The sequence below is a fragment of the Liolophura sinensis genome, chromosome 13, assembly GCF_032854445.1.
Source record: "Liolophura sinensis isolate JHLJ2023 chromosome 13, CUHK_Ljap_v2, whole genome shotgun sequence".
Taxonomy (NCBI): Eukaryota; Metazoa; Mollusca; class Polyplacophora; order Chitonida; family Chitonidae; genus Liolophura; species Liolophura sinensis.
In genome coordinates, this window is record NC_088307.1 from 25,357,450 (window position 1) to 25,378,461 (window position 21,012).

Below are 21,012 nucleotides of genomic sequence, written 5' to 3' on the forward strand. Positions count from 1 at the left end.
TTTTATACATATGTGCATTTTATTTTATCACCTGCTCAGCTGGGTACTACGGTGCTTGGATCATACTGGGTACGGATCTTTTTATATTCTTACTGGTAACAGTGAACTAACTTTACGAACGTATATTCCGAGGGGGTTTCATGTTAACTATTTTCCGTTTTCCATTTAGTTTTACTTACTGCTTTTTTTTGATGAGCAATTTTGTTTCTTACTATTGCACATTTTGTTTTTTACTATTACACATTTTGTGTTTAAAGTTTAGGTTGTTTTTTTTCTAGTTCTCAGTTTTGTTGTTTTCTTTTTTTTTTCTTTTTTTGTTACTTAATTTACACAATTTCCGCCGCCTTTGAATGAGTGCAAATAACCCACATCGCAGAAAATACCATTCCTCTGTATGCCGACAGTTTACTAGGGTTACTCTGCATTTTGGGTTGGTAATTCCATTTACTCTTCAGGAATAGATCAAAACATGTCTCCGACGAGCTGATTGGTGTTTAACGCCGTACTCAAGAACATTCCACTAATACGACAGCAGCCACCATTACGGTGAAAAAAAAAGAACGTGCAGAGCCCAAGGGAAACTCATTACAATCCGCAGGTTGCTGGAAGACCTTCAAATATCCTCGGAGAGGAAGCCAGCATGAAATGACTTGAGCTCAAAGCGAGCGCGCTGGGCGCTGGTTTGCCCAGTGTAACTGTCTGTCTTGTATGTCATGTGTAACATCATAGATGGCGCCTCTTGTAGTATGAGATCTTTACATATTAACGGGAAAGACGTAATCTTCCGTTACTTTTGAATCACAATCTAATCGGTTCGGGTCTCTAACGCTCGTCATTTTCGAACTGTATCTAATACTGCTTAACCTGGGGCTAGGGTCCGTAAAGGTAGCCATGCTCATTACATCAGCATGATGCCTTTATGAATAGTTGCAATTAAAATGCTACTGAGATACTTGTTTACTTGTTATTTGACCTGGAACTCATTCACGGACTACGAATTTGAACTTTGATATGGAATTCTCGCCTGGAATATCCATTGTCTGCCCGGCATCATTGAAAACTGATGAGCACTTTTCTCTTGTGTGTTACCGGCTTTATTTCTTATTTGTATAATTTCTTACATACCTTTGTCTTTGGGAGTTAGTGTTAAACGTTGTTTTGGAAATGGATCTTGCGATTATCGACTTAGAACGCCTTTTACGGACTACGAATGGTATATGAATGTCGGACATGACGCTTATATCTGGTCTCTTGCCTACATAACCCTGTCATGATAACACATATAAACCACAAGTGCTCGGTCTGAAAAGGTGTGCTATGATGTTTCAAAAAGGCCTACCCGCTGGGTGTCCTCCCATGCATGAAACCTTATTGAATGAAATATTCTTCACACGGCGTAAAATTCAAGGAAAACAAATAAATAAATAAGTACTTCATTGTCGGAAATGCTTGTCTTTTCATTGGTTGATAGATTAATTATTTAACACAATACTCAATAATTTGTCATTTATACGATGAGGCTTCTTTTTATGGTTGGAGGGAACGGCCCAACGGATGTTGTCAACTGCTAATAGTCACCAAAGCCCTAAGGAACAATGACTGCCGTGAAATGCCGACAAATGCCCCCTGCTCGTCGGAGATACAAATGTGTTTAATCCCAACCTCAGAAAGGGGATTCCCCCCAGCCTCCGCTGTTCTCGATGTCATGTGGCCAACAACAGACCGTCAGCGCTTAAAGGACAGTTTATTTATGTGTCGAACATGTTAGAAGGTTTGCCACTGTTTGCCACATGCTACTGGTTTACTCCAGAACATTTCGGTTCTCTAGATTCAGGAAACTGGCCACCGTCGTTTAAGTGAAAACTTCTTGAATGTACACGGCATTAACATGTGGAGAAAGGCCAACTAAGTGTACATTTCTGGAGAAGAAAGTACGAGGCTTGAAACGCCTAGAACTTTGTTATCCAGGAATGTACAGTTTACCTTGTCTTTCTCCGACTTAAACGGTTGCATTAGTGTTACGCAGATTGCACGGGGGTTATGTTTTAGTTCTGATTCTGAATATGTATCGCGACTTGCACAGGATATGATTGATGGGCCATGCAAATGGATGTATTTAAAACTTTTCTTGACTGCTAGGCCCTACATATGTGTGTAAGAGACCTGGTCGCCTATGTATCTGTCACAACTCGTACCATGTCCGATTCAGAGGGTAATAGTATCTTCATAACCAAGTACAGAATAGCCGAATTGCCTTCAAATGAATTTAGGAAAGTATGGCTGCCGTACTTCCCTGAGGTAGAACTTACTGGTCCTGAATTATGTGACGTCACAAGAAGCGTTTAAACCCCGTAATATATCAGACAAAATAGAATCACGTCCATTCTTGCCATGCATGTATTAGTTACAACTATGATAATATAAAAGAGAGAAAACAAAAAAAAATGCACAACAATGTTTTAAATAAGGATGTGATGCATGTTTAATAAATTTATTGGAATGTAAATTCATTGTTCATGTCCAAACACATGCACTTAATCTGAATTATGATATTTATGAATACATTAAAAATATAAATATGATCAAAATCCAGTTTGAATGAATTTTTTAGCTGAAAAAAAAATCTAGTGCATATATGTTTTTACACTTGTTACATCTTCATTTATAAAATTACACAATATATACCAAGAGGTGGTCCCATATACCCACCGTGCAAAAATTATTTCAAGATTTTTAATAAATAAATAAAATAAAATATATGACCAAATTTACAAATAAACTTTTCGCACTCTTTCATTTCAACTTCATGTAGGTAAGAAATTACGGTCCTTTGAATTCCTGGCTCAGTCACCAACAAAGTTCCCCTCCAGCCCCTGGTGACTGAGGGGTCGGGTTCGAATCCAGGAAGGCCGCTTCAGTGGCCATTTGATTGGCGCGTACGTCTCGAAGTCAGGAGACATGGGATCAAACTCGGGTAGGGTTATACCAAAGACTTTATTTTTTTATTTTTTTTTTTGATTGGTGTTTTACGCCGTACTCAAGAATATTTCACTTATACGACGGCGGCCAGCATCATGGTGGGAGGAAACCGGGCAGAGCCCGGGGGAAACCCACGACCATCCGCAGGTTGCTGACAGACCTTCTCACGTACGGCCGGAGAGGAAGCCAGACATGAGCTGGACCGCACACAGCGACCTCATTGGTGAGAGACTCCTGGGTCATTGCGCTGCGCTAGCGCTTTAACCGACTGAGCCACGGAGGCCCCCCCCCCCCCCCCCCCAAAGAGTTTAAAAATGGTACTTAATGCTGCCGCGCCTGGGCGCTCATCCCTGAGAAGTTAGAGCAAGAGACATGCCTGATTGGCCCCGTGTCAGTATAATGTGACTGGGATGTCATGTCTGGTGTCTTCGATATATTACTTCAGTGGTAGCAGCCCTTGGTGGCATGGACTCGCCCTGCCATAAGAAGACACATTATATGTACAAACACCTAGTGACTTTTCGTCGTCATATTACCGAAAAATTGTTAAGTACGACGTAAAACACGGAGGATACATACAATACACACACATGTTAGAAAACATGTGTGTTCGACTGTGGTGTTTTCAGGTAAACAATGATTTGTTTTGAGCAATTTCTCTAGCCATACTTATAACCGGGCCGCAGTGATACAAGTAATGAATTCTTAGGCATGGATAAATGAATGGATACGCGCTGACAAGAAATTGAATTGAGAAGAAAAGAAACTCGGATAAAATCGATTATCATAAATCGTCAAATGAAATTCTTGAGTTGATAAAGTGATGCACTTTAAAATAACATAAACATATAACTTCCTTTTATTTACAATATATTTTACACGTATAAATATATAAATATACAGATATATATTACATGTATTTTAACAAGGCATCTGTACACAAATATATACATAAATGTACAATTCATCGGTACAATTACTCGGGCCTGAGATATGCAGTGTAGTGTTCATTCCTACCTGTAGCTGAAAGGAAAGGTATCTGAATTGATCCAGTGATATCGTAGGACTAAGTAATAATAAAATACACAGGTCATAACACCTGGACCTGATGTTCACCGGGCACCCAAAGCTGTGAAAGCAAACCATTGTCAAATGTAAAAATATGCTTTTGGAAATGTATTGCTATCCTTGATAACGTCCGAAATAAGTTTGCCGCATACATAAACTCATGACACAATCACTGACACACATTTCATGTTGTTATTGGTGTTGTTAATGTCAGATTTGCACACATACTTGTAAACGCGCGACATCACCGGCAACACAAAATTGAAGATGTCATCGTTGACATTAGGAATCAGACCACGACACCATCAGTATCACAAAATTCATGACGTCATCATTCAAGTTAAAATCAGACGAAAGCACACATTAACCTACGACATCATCAGTGTCACAAACTTCATGACGTCATCGTTCAAGTTAAAATCAGACTAAAGCACACATAAACCTACGACATTACCGGTCAAAAATATTTATGTCGTCAACGGTGAAACCACACGATATCATCAGTTCAGTAAGAACTACGACTGAGGAGGGTCAACTTTCTCTAGGATCCAGGGTAAAAACTTCTCCAGTCGAACATAATACCCGTACATACCCTCCTGTCGGCAGCCGAATCCCCACGACACTATGCCTGAAAGGGAGAATAAAACCAGGGTAAGTTTCATGATGAAAAAATCAGCCAAAATTCAAAAGTGTAATCGTTACACAATAAAGGACATTAGGTTCGCAAAGAGGAACTTTCTATTTCTATTTCTCATATAACACAATATCAACAAATAAGAACAGAGACATTATGTACTCTACTTTCTGTAACTTTTCTTGCAGGTTTTTTCTTTTCTATGGGTTAAGGTTAACTGCCCAAGAGATACAAAGAGAGGTCAAAGAAGAAAAGTCAAAATGAATGAATGATTATGGCCTAACGCCGATTCTGTAGAAAGTCAAAATAAACTAAGTAGTTTATTTATAATAGCTGACGTGATGATAAAGCCAATAAAAATGTATGAACAGCCGAGCGAACACAGCCAAATTATAAATCGACCCGCAATGCAGACATACAAAGCTGTATAGCACTGAGTAAAGGAGAAACCTGCATATTTTCGCTGATAAAAACTGAACTCTCACCGATCTGGAACACTCGTTTGGATTGATAGCTGACAGGGAGCTCTACCACTGACGGACCTCCACTGTCCCCGGCGCACGTGTCTCGGCGTTTACCGTCACCTAGGAACAATAAAAGAAAGTCGTTTGAAATGATGGTATTATGTCTGAAGTATGGAGGAATACAACTGGGTGGGTTACAGTATTGTGGGCTACAGTATGGAGGGATACGATGTGAAGGGATACAACTGGGTGGGTTACAGTATTGTGGGCTACAGTATGGAGGGATACGATGTGGAGGGATACAATTGGGTGGGTTACAGTATTGTTGGATACAGTATGGTGGGATACGATATGAAGGGACATAACTGGGTGGGTCATAGTATTGCTGGATACAATATGGAGGGAAACAACTGGGTGGCATACAGTATTGTTGATACAGTACAGCGATATACGACGTGAAGGGATACAATTGGGTGGGTTACAGTATTACTGGATACAATATAGCAGTATAAGACATGAAGGATACAGTTGGGTGGGTTACAGTATTGTGGGATACAATATGGAAGGACACAGCGTGAAGGATACAACTGAGTGGGTTACAGTATTGTTGGATAAAATATGGCGGGATACGATGTGAAGCGATACAACTGGGTGGGCTACAGTATTACAGTTGTACAGATACAACTGAAGAATATAGGGTAGTTTCATGCTAGAACTTTTTTATCGCCAAAGTAAAGGGTTATACTGTATCATGTGACCTGTCAAAACTGTTAAGCAGCTATTATTGAACACATATGTTATATCAAGGGCGTCTGAAAAGAGTTTCACTTGAAGTTACTACCGGCCCGGATAGCACAGTTGGTAGAACGTCCGCTTCGGGACCTGTAGATCAAGGGCCAATCCTTAATCGAGTCACACCTAAGACTTTAAAAGAGGAAGTTGTAACTTCCTCGCTTGGCGTTCAGCACGAAGGGGATAGTGCAACGACTGGTTGACCCGTATCAGTATAATGGCTCGGGCGGGGCGGCTTACTTGCCTTCGGTAAGTCGTCTCAGTGAAGCAGCACTAAATAAAAGAGCGGTGGAAATCCGTCCTGCAACAAGGAGGCACATTACACGTACATGCACCCTAATGATTCCTTCGTCGTCATATGACTGAAAAATTGTTGAGTACGACGTTAAACTCCAAGCACTCACTCATTCACTCACTTGAAGTTACTTAGAGTGAGCGACTGCTTGGTGGTTAACGTCGTACGTCATATGTCATAAGACGACGAAGGAATCCTTAGAGCCCATATACGTGTAATTTGCCTCATTGTTGCAGGATGGATTTCCACCGCTCTTTTATCTAGTGCTTCACTGAGACGACTTATCGAGGGCAAGTAAGCCGCCCCGCTCGAGCAGTTATACTCATTGCACTATGCCCTTAATGCTGAACGCCAGGCGAGGAAATTACAACAAAGGTCTTAGGTGTGACCCGACCCAGGACTGACGCTGGATCTACCGCTCCCGATGCGGACGCTCTACCACCTGTGCTATCGGGGCCGATAAAGACGTTACCTAGAGGACCCGAACGATGGAGAAAATTGAGGAGCTATACGTTTGTGAACTTTAATTCAGGAAAAAGGTGTCATTCGTGCCTCTGAAACACGTGAGACAGGAAAACGTGAGACAGGTGATTGGTAAATTAATGTCAGCAAATGTTGCCTAACATTTTTTCACGTGATACAGCATGACCGAGTCCAGACTTGAAACTCTGCTACTTTAGGTTTTAGAGTGCACATAAAACAAATGGCCCTACATAAAACAACGACGACTCTTACCGGCACAGTACATGTTCTGGGTGTATCTGAGCAAAGGGTTTACTTTGGTGGCGTCGCAAGTTTCGTCACTCTGTACTCTCATAGCCGTGAACTTCAGCTCTTCCTGTAGAATGACTCCACTGTCGGTCGGCTTCCTGACTCTGACGTCTCCCCAGCCCGAGACGACTGACCAGCGCCCAGCTTTGTACCAAGCCTGGTTTTGGTCAACTGCATGTGCAAACAGTCATCCAATGATTACTTCCAGAACATTGCAGTTTTAGAAGCGAATAAAGGTAATATAATATTGCTTTTTCTGCTATTTAATCGGATATTTTTTTTCAAATGTTATTTCGTGTTATCATTATGATTCTCTGATTGTGATTTCAGTATTTGATCTCAAATTACACCCCTTTCAAACCCAGGTTATTTTTCGTCCATGAAGGCTGTGCAGCACATGTACCTCAAAAAGGCTACACAAAATGTTGAAGAAATCCGGCATATCTATAAGCGTAACTTGTGTATTACGTCAGCTTAAAGGTCACATATTCGCAATTCAGGCAAGTAGGTCCAAGATTTGCCTCCAAACTGAAGGGTGAAGGAGCGCTGAATGGGTAATACTACCATACAGACATTTTAGGTGGTTCAGGCACTGTAAATGTCTGCAGTGTTAGTTTACACCTAATTGAAATGTTTTGGATAAGACTGGAAACATTTTTGCTAGTGTTACTTTTCATCTACCTGGAGGTTACCAAGGTAGCAAAATGCTATAACTTCACTTCCAACAACCACAACACAAAACAATGGTGGTCATGCTAGGTTGATTTTTTGATATGTTGCAGAAAAAAGTACAAGCTGTATGTGGTGTTGTGGCATGGTACCAAGGGAAAGTTGGGGGATATAGATGTTTGAGGTTGAAGTTGTCAAACATACAACTTAAAAGTAAGGAAACTCAATTCGCTCGAGTAACCTATATACCTTCAAACTGAGGCAGGTTGTTCGGCAGGCATACCGTCCGTATGGTAGGGGAGAGAATCACCGGGTCTACTAATCTTATGAGGGCCACATCATTCTGTTCGTTAGGTGTGTTCGTGTAGTCCGGGTGAATGATGATTTCCGCGATGTCCAAAGGAATACCATCGTTCGTCACACGTGACAAACTACCTATAAGAAGCCACAAAAAGAAAAAGAAAAAAAATAAAATAAAGAAACGTAAAAATATACAATGTCGGTGGGTTTTATGATATACAATGCTTTTGATATGGTTAGAACTAAACCAACTTGCTTGTCATGTGCATTCGAACCTGCTATAATGCATTTTGTTACATATGTGCAATTCGGGCAATTGCGTGCAAGATTTGCCGCCGAAGTGAAGAGTGAAGGAGCACTGATTGGGTAATACTGTCACACAGACATTTTATGTTGTTGCACGTTAAATTTTTGCACTGTTGGTTTGCACCCAGTTAAGATATATCAGAATCTGTTTTGGACAGAACTGAAATTTTCTTTGCCAGAATTACTTCCCATCCCCCTGGAGGTTACGAAGGTAACAAAATGTATCCAGAAACCACAGATCCAAACTGTGGTCATGCTAGGTTGATTTTTTAAATGTTGTGGAGAAAAGTGCAAGCTGCATGTGGCGGTATGGCATTGTATCACGCGAAAGTTATATATTTTGGAGGTTAGAGTTGACAAATTCACTACGTAAGTAGTAAGGAGCTGGCCTATTTCTCACATCAGGAAATTTACCCTTCAAGATCACCGTTCAAGCTCATCACTTGAACTTGTTGAGTACGACGTAAAAACCGAAACATATAGGCACATTAGGACTTACCCATCCTGGCCTGCCAATCGGCTGGGTACAAATATTTCTTTTTTGGGAAGCAATGGGCAGCTGTCAACAACCACTGTGGACGAATTAGCGAGGCTCCGCAAATGAAATCACTGTACTGAATTGGGGAAAAAATTATTTATTTATTAGTTTGTTTGTTTATCACTAACTCTTACTCGAGAATATATTAATCACAAGATGATCAGGTTTACGGAAAGAGGAAATTCAGCACAACCCGAAGGAAAATATACTACATCGACGGCTATCTAAAAAACCTCATAACACTTTCTGTTACGGACCATACTATCAGAGGTTAGGAACTCTGACGTCACACGAAGTTTTTTCAACTTTAATTACGACAATGAATACTAAATAAATATTTTTATCCATGAGAAAAAACTTACATTTGAATTCTAAGGTGGGCTTTACGGACCACACTATCAGAGGTTAGGAACTCTGACGTCACACGAAGTTTTTTCAACTTTAATCACGACATTGAATACTAAATAAATATTTTTATCCATGGGAAAAAACTTACATTTGAATTCTAAGGTGGGCTTTACGGACCACACTATCAGAGGTTAGGAACTCTGACGTCACACGAAGTTTTTTCAACTTTAATCACGACAATGAATACTAAATAACTATTTTTTATCCATGAGAAAATATTACTGAAATAATGTTCCCAAAATTCCTTCCTTCTGGTGAACATCATGAAAAACCGGTGATGTGACTGCAGAGTTCCTAGATACCGTCAGTATGGCTTATAAAGAAGAGGACAGTTTTCCAATATTTGAAAGCTTTTTAACACTTGGTGTTTTTATTGGTGTGTGTGTGTGAGGGGGGTAGGGGGTTGGGGGTGTGGGTGGGGGGGGGGATGGGGGTTATAAAGCCCAAGTACTTGTAGTACACAACCAGTGCAGTGTCACAAGAGAAAACCATGTGTTTTGCTGTGATTTGAACGCTTGCGTGTAGCTCTTCCTCGAGCCGCTCAGTAGGTAAAAATGAGAAGTGATGCCAATTGCAAGTTACATCGCCACTCACCGTTTGGTCACGATTTCCATCCACATACAGTCCCGCCATCCACGGCCAGTTCTGTATGTCCTTGGCAGTCACGTAGTCCTCTAGGTCCTGGTATGCCGGCAGATCTTTTAGACCGCCTACACCACACTCCTCATACCCTGTGGAGTATTAAAAATGATGAAATGAAACTGTTGTTCTTCATATCACATGCCACAGTAATTATGCAACACGTCACACTGGCCGTCTAGTGCATGGCATTGGCCTTGCCATACATCATACTTGCTGTGCAATACGTCACATTTGCTGTGTAATACGTCAGACTGACTGCAGTATACCTGACATTAATTGTGTGATCCATCACACTTATTGTGCAATACGTAACTGTGTAATACATTTTGGGAATTGGCCTTTCGATTATTGACCTGAAACATTCATTTTGGCTAACAGTTTCTGTACTAATGTCTGGTTCGACACATTAACACTGAGTAATGCTTCATATTAATTGTGCGGTACATCACACTTGCTGTGTAATTCGTCACCAAATTGTGGATTACGTCATCTGATTGAGTGATATGTGATACTGTGTAATACATAACCTAATTTTATAGTACTGTCACGCGGTAAACTTAGCGCACAGTACCACACTGTGGTACGCCACATTTACTGTGTAATATGTGGTACATATTGGCTTCTTAGCTTCTTTAACAAAATTATTAGCTTGCTCGTTGTGAAAATATGAAATACTCACGTAAGGCGCTGCTACAATATTTTGTAGAGACCGAGAAGGCTTTCCGGTCTAAAAAGTAGGCTTTTGAGTCTTACCTATACTACCGTTCAACAGGAACACTGTGATGCCTTCCAAATCATGGATGTGTTTCAGTCTTATGTACTGTCCTGGGGACGCCATATTCTGCAATATTTCCTCGTCAACGTCCACACCGATCCCTATAGTGTACATATCTGTGCCATAGTCAGTTTTCATTCTGTTTGCCACTGCCACGGGACTGCCGTACATGTTGTGCTTTCCTATGCACACGAAAAAATGAAGTGGATTTGTTTAAATTTATTTCGAAAAAATATTTTATTTATTTGATCGATGTTTGACGCCGTACTCAAGAATATTTCACTTATAGGATGGCAGTCAGCATAATGGTCGAAGAAAACCGGAATTAGCCCAGGGGAAACCCACGATCATCCACAGGTTGCTGAAGGACCTTTCAACCTACTACGAGAAAAGAATCCGTAATCGCAATGACGTTATGGTCCAAGGAAAGTCCACTCTAGTGTAAGTAATCCAAGTTAAACAGAAATATTTATTTTTTTATTTGATTGCTGTTTTACGTAATAATGAAGATTTTTTTCACTTAAATGACGGCAGTCAATTTTATTGCTGGATGAAACAGGGTAACCTGAAGTAAACCTTCGACCTTTAGTAAGTTACTGGCGAACTTTCGACGTCCATTTATGTCTTCTTTGCCTTTAAATAATTCGTTTTCTCCATAACTAAATCTCGAAAGTCCTTTAGGCCTACATGTTATTCTGAGTAAGATTTCGTTCCAGTGTTCTCACCATCAGTAAGCAGAATGACGGCACTAAGAGCTTTTGTGCCCAGCGCCTGTATTTTCCTTGATGCGATGAAATCCTCAACCCGTTCCATGGCTAAAGTCGTTGCTGTAGCGTTACTACCTGGAAAGCAAAAGATATATTTATTAATTTATTGTTTATCATTAATTATCATTAATTTGATCGGAGTTTAAAGCCACACAATCAAGAGTTTTATTCGCATGCACAGTGAGGTCAACTTTAGAGGTGGTGGAAACCGCAGATTCTGGAGTTAGCCACCGCCCTTTGCCATGCACAGGATAAATTTCCTGACTAAAAGCAGTGTCGGAACTACCGGCAGTAAAATACGAGCCAGCAACCTCATCGGCTGCGACGAACCCAACTGCCTTCTCGACATATTGACTTTATATGCCCTAGCGATTGATAATCAAAACAACAGTTAATAAAAGAATCCTTGAGAGATCCAACAGAATGCAGCTGTACATATATAATATAAGATATAGCGAAATGAGCGAGTTTTGAGATCGAACTCTTTTGTTGCTAAAGGAAAAAATGTTCCCCACAGACTCCCATCCTATAGTTAAATGTAATCCAAAACATTGGCTATTTCTGACAGGTAATATGGTACAATAGCACATTTTTTACATTTAGCCATCGAAGACTTCGAACTCAAAATCTCGCAGTTAACACAATTTAATAGCATCATCCTGAAATAAGGGGAAAAGTGACGCTGCGCAAATGTCGCATTTTCATGCGTGCATGCACACTTTTCATTTACACCCACCAAACCGTGGCAAAGTTACATCCTTTTTTAAATGTTCAGGTTTTGCAACTTCTGCACAGTGATACCTTTTGTATTGAGTTTGAATTTTGAATTGGATATCATGACTAAAATATCGACCGTTTTCCCCACATCACTGAAAACTACTTTTCTCTTACATTTAACGGCCCTATTTTCTATTAATACTTTTCTATTAATAGATATATTTCTTATATATTCTTTTAGGGATTGGTGTTTTAAGTTATTATTGACTTGGATCGTGCCTTTACGATTTACGAGTGGAAAGCAAATGTCGGACTTAATGTTTAGATCTCAAATCAGCATGCGAAAAGTAATAAGCTTAACGGTATACTGGGACCAGTGAGCTATTCACCGTGTGGCATGCGCACCTCTAATTTTTCCCATCTCGTCAATTTTGGCTATCACCGCCTCTGGCGTCTGCTCATCATGGAGAGTCACAAGCTCTTCGAAGTTTCCCGAGAAACTGATTAGTGTTACTCTCGTGCCGTCGATCTTCCTGGACACGCCCACCTGCCAATCAAACAAGTTTTTATTAACAAAGCCCAATAGGTTTTCTGGTTAGACTAGGTGGTAGAAAAGGTTTACTCTAATGTTTCACATAATTACCTTTCCGGATTAAATTTTTAATAAAATGATTTTCCGCTTCCCTAAGGCGAACGTTTAATTCCCTTGTCCAGTGTTGGGCTACAGACTAGAGGATTTGATTCTACTAATAACTGAGGTAAATTGACAAGAGGGTGTTTTTTACACTGGTTATATCTGACCATCTTTCAACCGTCACTCTGTTGTCGCTGTTGTAATTTTACAGGCTATGTTGTTGTCTTTTATATTGGCTTGGCGCCTACATGTACCTTATCAACGATAGCCTTGCAGAATTCCTTTGTGATATTCAGAGCCTCTGAAGAAATACTCCCCGAGACATCGACGAGGATGTACAGATCCACTCCGAACTGGTAACCAATGTTAATGGCCCGTCCAGTGCTGTTGTCATGCACCAGGGTCAAATTTTCTCTTAGTTTCGCCCCCAGTTTGCTGTCAGACGTCTCTATGGATATCTGGTCTAGTTTTTCGCCAAACAAAATGGCTGCCTCCTCAGGGTCCCTGTAACTGTACTTGTCTAGGGAAAAAATAAAGAGGAAAGGATTTAGTTGCGAAAGAATAAATGTATCTCTTTGCGTCTTTGATTGATTGAGTTAGTTATTTCATTGATGTTTTACGACGTACTCAAGAATATTTTACATATTCCAAGGCAGCCAGCAATATGGTGGGAGGAAACGGGACAGAGCTCGCGGAAAACCCACGACCATCCGCAGGTTGCTGCCACGTACGGCCGGAGAGGAAGCCAGCATGAGCTGGGCTTGAACTCACAGCGACCACTTTGGTGAGAAGATTGTGGGTCATTTGACTTGATTTGATTGCATCTTCTGTTAAAATAATACACACTAGTATCTAAATAGATTATGGTGGAAATTTCCTTAATAATACCGCAGTTGTCTTTAGGAATTTGACTTTAAATATTGTTTCACTGGTTGACGTCCTGAACTGTGATTTTGCTAGTTCGCTTACTACTGGGATATGATGATGGAAGCAAAAGATATCGATTTTGAAACTTTTAAACGTTTCCAACATTTGCACATTGTCGAAGCAACAATTTTTCCGGTTTTCTCTAAGGAGAAAAAGACATTTGAAAATATTTTTGTATGGTGGGTATTTTGGACCGCCACTTGGTATATATCGTCTAAATAATCTCTAAATAAGGATGTGACCCAAGTTCAGTGTGTACATTTGGGCTTGAAGTTTTACTTTTCTTCTGACAAATGCTTTAAACAAGTATTTTAATCATATTTATATTTATAATATATTTCAATATATTATCATCATTCAGATTTAACGCATGTGTTAAATATAAACAACAAATTTACAGTCAAATTAACTCATTAGAAATGCACCACGTCATAATATGGAAGTTTTAAGTTAAAGCCATGTAAACCAAAAGCTGATCATAAATACCCACCATACAAAAATTATTTCCCAATGTTCTCTTTTCCGTAAAGAGAAATGAAAAAAATATTTAAAATCATATTTACAAATAAGTTTTCATTCCTTTTCATCTGAAACTTGCATTATTTTTATGTTTTCTTCCCCTTCAACAATCGGTATGCGACTACTTACAACGACAGTAGGTTTCCGTCCCTGACCACATTCCGTTTTTCAGACACACCCGGTTGGCGGAGCCCTCCAAGAAGAAGTCTGACCCACAGGTGAAGGTCACTGTGTCACCGATGTTATAACTCTTACCGACCTTCACAGCTCCGATAGGAGTGCCAGGATCGGGACAGTCGGAATCTGAACGGTGAAAATCAATAAAAGTTTTGTAAAATAACATTCAAATGAAAAAAAAATGGAAGTTGTTCATGGTTGTGGACGCATTATATGTATTTTAAGTAGAATTTATGCTTTTTCATTTAAAATCCCATGGTAAAGGTAAAAAAGCAAAGATACAAAAGTAATATCTCCGTCAAAATAAACTTAAAGTAAAAAATGTCTTGACTCTCTTTATTGAAAGTGGTCAAAACACTTCCAGATCCTCACATGTTGCACTTATCCTAGGCCTAGCAGCTTCGCAAATATTGCTTGTCCCCTTATAACCACAAGCATGTACGTCTTCCAAGGAAAGTTAGAGTATGCTCTGTTATATCAAATGTATATGGTTCCGTTAAAATTATATCTCTCTCTATATATATCTGTATTAAAATATTATGATGCTAATTGTATTCATGAAACTGGTCTTTGGGAATTTGAATGTGCTTGATATTGTTTTACCGATTAACGAACGGTCTAAACGGTGACTTGGATAGTTAGCTCGCCACAATATCATATAGTAATGGACGATCGCGTTATGCTAGACTCCATGCTTACCTCCCTTCTCACAAATGGTAAGCACCCCACTCCACTGAGCGTTTGGTAGACATGTTCGGTTCTGGGAGCCCATGAGGGTAAAACCAGTCATACACTTAAACTTCACTGTGTCCCCCACGAAGAAAGAAGAGCCAATCCGGCGGCCGTGTTCAGGTTGCGAGGGATCCGGACAGGTCACAGCTGAAGATGTAAAAATGAATTGGAATGAATGTAATTAAACTGGGATTCATTTCTTCCCATTTATTGTAAGGTTCATGAAGGGATAAAAAGTATCTGAACCTTCCTCAGGCAGCGAGCAAATCTCGTACTTTCTCGCGAGACATGGCGTTAGGTTTTGGCCTGTCACATTCCGACTGATGTTAGTTTGCTAAAAAAAAGGCAGGAATGACCAATACTCTGTGCACAGCTTATATGGGCTTCAGCTGCTTTGGGAGGGAAAAGTTCACAATTTTGAAGAATAAGTTACTTTTACCTATGTATTACTAACTCGGACAATCTCTACCACTCTAACAACCTGCATCGTCTCTGTGCATATCGATCAAACTCATGGAAAATTAGTATTAGTTTAGGATTAGTCGTAGCATTTAAATGCCCAGAAAATCCTCACAGCTTTTATCTTGGGACGTTTAAACTAGGCCCTAGCTGTCAGTCTGGCAATTATTTAGCCAACAGTCGTGACGTCGACGGTGATATTTGTCACAACAACTCCAACTGACTGTCGCTGAGCTGGTTCCCTTTTCTCTCATCGATGACGTCGAAAAGTTACGACCATTAACAGAAAATATGCGTACAACAGAGGAGTTATCAAGAAATGTAAAGATTGCCTCAAACTTTTTGCATCATTTTCTACATTTCCCTTAAAACGATAAAACATTTTTGTGTGTCTTTTAGAATGTTGTCTTAGAATATCCAGGTGAACTATGTAAGGTGTTACCTCTGCAATACGGAGTGTAGCCACTCCATTCGCCGTAACGGTCACATGTCAGAGTGGCAGGGCCAATAACTTCGTGATTCTCCAGGCACTGATACGTCACGCTCTCTTGGTAATTGTAGGAATCCTTCACTGGATAGTGAGTGCCCATAAACACGCTTTCTGGTGGACGACATCTTACAGCTGTAGGGGACACACAATATAAAGGTGGCTTAATAATTATATTTACTAAACACACATTCGGGTGGAAGACGTCTTACAACTGTAAGAGACACAAAATATAAAGTCGACTTAATTATATTTACTAAGCACACTTTCGGGTGGAAGACGTCTTACAACTGTAGGAGACACACAATATGAAGGCGGCTTAATAATATTTACTAAACACACTTTCTGGTGGAAGACATCTTACAACTGTAAGAGACACAAAATATAAAGTCGACTTAATTATATTTACTAAGCACACTTTCGGGTGGAAGACATCTTACAACTGTAGGAGACACACAATATGAAGGCGGCTTAATTATATTTACTAAACACACTTTCGGGTTGCCAGCGCTAATATAGTTGTCATTACCAAGACAGTTGACATAAACAACGCAGTTATCATTGCCAATAAAGCTGTCATTAACAATGCAGTTACAATTGCCAATACAGTTATCATCACCAATACAGCTGTCATTACCAATACAGCTGTCATTATCAATAGAGTTGGCATTGCTAATACAGTTGGCATTGCCAATACAGTTGGCATTGCCAATACAGTTGCCATTACCAATACAGCTGTTATTACCAATACAGTTGGCATTGCCAATACACCTTTCATTACCAATACAGTTGCCAATACCAATACAGTTGTCATTACCAACACAGTTGCCATTACCAATACAGTTGGTATTGCCAATACAGTTGTCATTACCAACACAGCTGCCATTACCAATACAGCTGCCATTACCAATACAGCTATCATTACCAATACAGCTCTCATTACCAACACAGTTGTCATTACCAATACAGTTGCCATTACCAATACAGCTGCTATTACCAATAACAGTTGTCATTACTAATATAGTTGCCATTGTCTTGGCGACATTGCATTACCTTCACAGTTCCCGAAGCCTACGTCCCACTCTCCGTGTACAAGACACCGCATTTCTTTGTACTCGTCGAAGCCGGGCGATAAGGTAGCCAGGGTTGCATGTGTATTTCACGTAGTCCCCGGGCTCAAAGTCTTCAAGGTCAAATCGTTTATGGTTGTCTTGACAGAGTTTGGCAGTTCGCCAGGTCTTGGCATTTCAGTGTTTCCTGAATGAAGGAGTTAAAGATATGTTAATACAATATCACGCAGCCTCAAGTTTAAACGTTTTAAGCATTTTTATTTGAAAATACACTCTTTACAAAACCTCTGAAAAAAACCTATACAATTTCATACAATTTGATTTTAATTAACCGTTAATGCCTACAACGACGTACCAGAGGTTATGGAAAGAGATTCAATTTTTTCACATCACAAAACATCTTTCGATGAGGGCTATGGATCTAGACCAAGTTCAACCAGGTATGCATGTTTACCCCCCATTTAGCACACAAAAACAGCCAGTGATTGTATAATTTCTTTAAAGTCGTACTCTGTTTCGGCAATATATTCTAAAATATTTTCCCTGTATGACAATGATTTGGGGTAATACAAATGGTAGAGCAACAGCATTGAGAGCAGCGACGATAGTGTCATAGTTAGCAAATGGTAACACTGACCCCCCCCCCCCCCCCACCCTCCCCTCCCCACCTCCCCTCCCCAACATACACCACTCACTCATTCACTGGTGTTTGATGGCCACAAGACAGTATTAAAGCTGGCTCCTTTCAACCCCACTTCCCAACACCCTCATGAAAACCAACCAACAACAACCAGCTGAAATTCGGTAGGCTCAAACTCACGTCGACATCTCGGTGCAGTGCGCACTCCACTGACCGCTCGGCAAACAGCTGGCTTCCACTTGCCCTTCAGTCTCTAAACCATCGAGACAAGAAAACCTCACGCTCCCCGCATTTGCCCCACTATGACGAGTGACGTATCCACCTATCGGTGGGATAGGCTCTGGACATTCAACTTCTTCTGAAATCGGGATATGTATTTATTACATTACTTGTAACATCCATTTTCTTTTCCTTTATTTAAAATTTACTTTACCTTGGCAGACCTACTATTGGAAGTGACAGAGGGAGCTTTGCCTTGGCAGACCTACTACTGGGGAAGTGACAGAGGGAGCTTTGCCTTGGCAGACCTACTATTGGGAAGTGACAAAGGGAGCTTTGCCTTGGCAGACCTACTACTGGGAAGTGACAGAGGGAGCTTTGCCTTGGCAAACCTACTATTGGGAAGTGACAGAGGGAGCTTTGCCTTGGCAGACCTACTATTGGGAAGTGACAGAGGGGTCTTTGCCTTGGAAGACCTACTATTGGGAAGTGACAGAGGGGAGCTTTTTGCCTTGGCAGACCCTACTATTGGGAAGTGACAGAGGGAGCTTTTGCCTTGGCAGACCTACTATTGGGAAGTGACAGAGGGAGCTTTGCCTTGGCAGACCTACTATTGGGAAGAGACAGGGGGACTTTGCCTTGGCAGACCTACTATTGGGAAGTGACAGGAGGGAGGTTTGCCTTGGCAGACCTACTATTGGGAAGAGACAGAGGGAGGTTTGCCTTGGCAGACCTACTATTTGGGAAGTGACAGAGAGACTGCCTTGGCAGACCTACTATTGGGAAGTGATAGGGGGACTTTGCTTTGGCAGACATACAATTGGGAAGTGACAGAGGGACTTTGATTTGACGGACATCCAGAACAGTTCAAAGTATGTATATTAAAATTAAAAAGTTTGCGATTTGCAACATGTTAAGGCGAACGCAGAGAGGCGGCGCTGTGAGGAATTTGGTAAGAAACTAATAACATGTCCTACTTTTCCTGCATGCTAAAGGAAATCCCGTCCAGCGTCCGCGTCTACAAGTCCGCTTCGATTGGCCTCTTTTCGTCACGTGACCCAGCAACACACTGGGTTGTCACTGTGGCTCCGGCGGGAAAACCCCTGATGTGGGTGACCTTGTGGTCGCGATGATGACGGTATTTAGCGTATAGTCGTGGTTCTTTACATCCGGGCACTGTAATTAAAGTAAAAAGTACAAGATATATAAAAACGTTTCATGAAGTATGTTACCTTGGGTAATTGCTTCAGTCTGTCGCTTCAACTTACGTGAATAGGGGCTAGACCTTTACAGGAATTAATGAGTCCAGTGAAACTTTCCTTTGCTCAAAATCATGGACGAAGTGAAAATTTCGCGAGGAAAAAAAGGCGCGTCTTTTCAGGTGAATGGACATTAGTAATGGGTTATCAGTCAATAATGTATTTGTATAATTTATTCGTTTGTTGAGCTGCTAATGCTGCATCGTACACCCCGATCCTTTCAACCAATTAGAGACACGCTGCTAGGTTACACGCGGTCTCTCAAATCTCCATACTATTTGGACTGATTCGCGTATAAAGTATAGTCTGTCCAATTTAGAGAAAACCGTAAAAAAGGTTAAATATACAACAATAACATTCTCCATGCTGTATTTCAAAACGATGACGTATAAATGATTACTGATTGATTTGTTTTATGGTGAGTATACATGTATAGGCCTACTCGAAGAATTCTGAGCTAAGATCAAGTGGTTTGGATCTAACTAATTGGAGATCACTCGTCACTTCCCCGTATCGCCTGAAAGCCGAGAACGGATGATATCCGCGGCTCTTGACAATTTTACCTAAATGAGGGCCGGAACTAGGTCTGCTCTTATCCTTGTTAATGAGATCAACGTGTCAACATAGATTGGGCTTATCCGCAAGTCACAAATAGTTAATTAAGCCATTCATTTAATATGGCCACTTAATATACTTAAAATATGAAAGGAAACTACCAGTCAAATGAAATCAATGAAAGGGGAACTTTGACAGCAAGTTTTACCAAGCTCCTGAAACCGCATGTGTGGTTTTTCCCACTCACTTTACATCACTGGACAAGTTTGACTTTTATACCCTAAATTTGTGTGGCACACAAGGGCTTGTTTATATGGGTTAAGCCTCCCATTAATGTCCTCAAGTGAACCTATTATTAACATTCTTTAACAAAAATAATTCTGATCAAAAGTGGTCTGCTAGAACGATGTTTTGCGCATTTTGGGTAAACAGAATGCTTATGTATCAAGTGTTAATAAATAAATACTTTTTTTTTCTGATTGTGACGCAAGTGACCTTGCTGTTATTCAGGATTGATATTCAAGATTTGCCATAGGTGGAATTAATGTAATGCGAGTTTAGAGAGGTGCGCATGCGCTGTGAGGATTGTGACGCTGTGGACACAAATTTACGAAGCGCGCGTGCACGGTAAAAATGACACGTGTGTGTGAGGAGCAATTCGATGGTCACGTTCTCGAACAAATGTTGAAAGTGTTTTGATAAAATTTTGTACTACAAAAAGATTTCCTAAGTCTGTTGCGCGCGCAATGGATTATGAAGAAGAAAACTAAAATTGGTTGCCACAGAGCTCCAATAGGGGAGCCAGCTTTGCCCCCCCCCCAAAGAAAAAACAAATAAAAAAATATCGCGCGCGACAAAGTAAATATGAGAATATTAAATAAGTAGGGAGATCATATAGTCAGCTGAATTAGGTCAGCCAGAGGCCGGATATACCTTCTATAAATGAGAAAGGAGGTAGACAGAGGTTCTTACCCAACAACACACTTACCCCGTCCGTTCGCACTTGCCAAAAAAACATACAAAAATCCCAGCCAGACTGTGAGGCCAGCAGTCATTGTGTGGTAAATATCGCCCAATATTCAGAAGTCTATAAGTTTAAAATCTAAACAAGAAATAAAACGACGGGCTTAAACTATCCTCGTGTTCTTAAAACTATCAGCGATGTATACTTTTCAGTACTGTGCAGTGTTAGGTCTCGATCGATGAGAA

At 40.5% G+C, this 21,012-nt stretch overlaps 1 protein-coding gene and 1 long non-coding RNA gene across 2 annotated transcripts; both read right to left on the bottom strand.

Moving 5' to 3' along the window:
* Positions 1–4,032: 4,032 nt before the first annotated feature.
* LOC135480710 (complement C2-like) lies at positions 4,033–17,166 on the bottom strand. The gene is made up of 14 exons (XM_064760618.1): positions 17,114–17,166; positions 16,016–16,195; positions 15,082–15,261; positions 14,335–14,508; positions 13,014–13,279; positions 12,531–12,672; positions 11,367–11,483; positions 10,620–10,823; positions 9,819–9,955; positions 8,778–8,892; positions 7,922–8,107; positions 6,968–7,174; positions 5,167–5,265; positions 4,033–4,675 (listed from the first exon to the last, which is right to left on the bottom strand). Exons 1-14 carry the CDS (start codon positions 17,163–17,165, stop codon positions 4,563–4,565), a joined length of 2,172 nt encoding a protein of 723 aa, XP_064616688.1. The 5' UTR covers position 17,166; the 3' UTR covers positions 4,033–4,562.
* An 834-nt stretch (positions 17,167–18,000) lies between these two features.
* On the bottom strand, positions 18,001–21,012 carry LOC135480144 (uncharacterized). The gene is made up of 3 exons (XR_010445905.1): positions 20,792–21,012; positions 18,967–19,165; positions 18,001–18,128 (listed from the first exon to the last, which is right to left on the bottom strand). It is a non-coding gene; the product is annotated as an uncharacterized LOC135480144 (long non-coding RNA).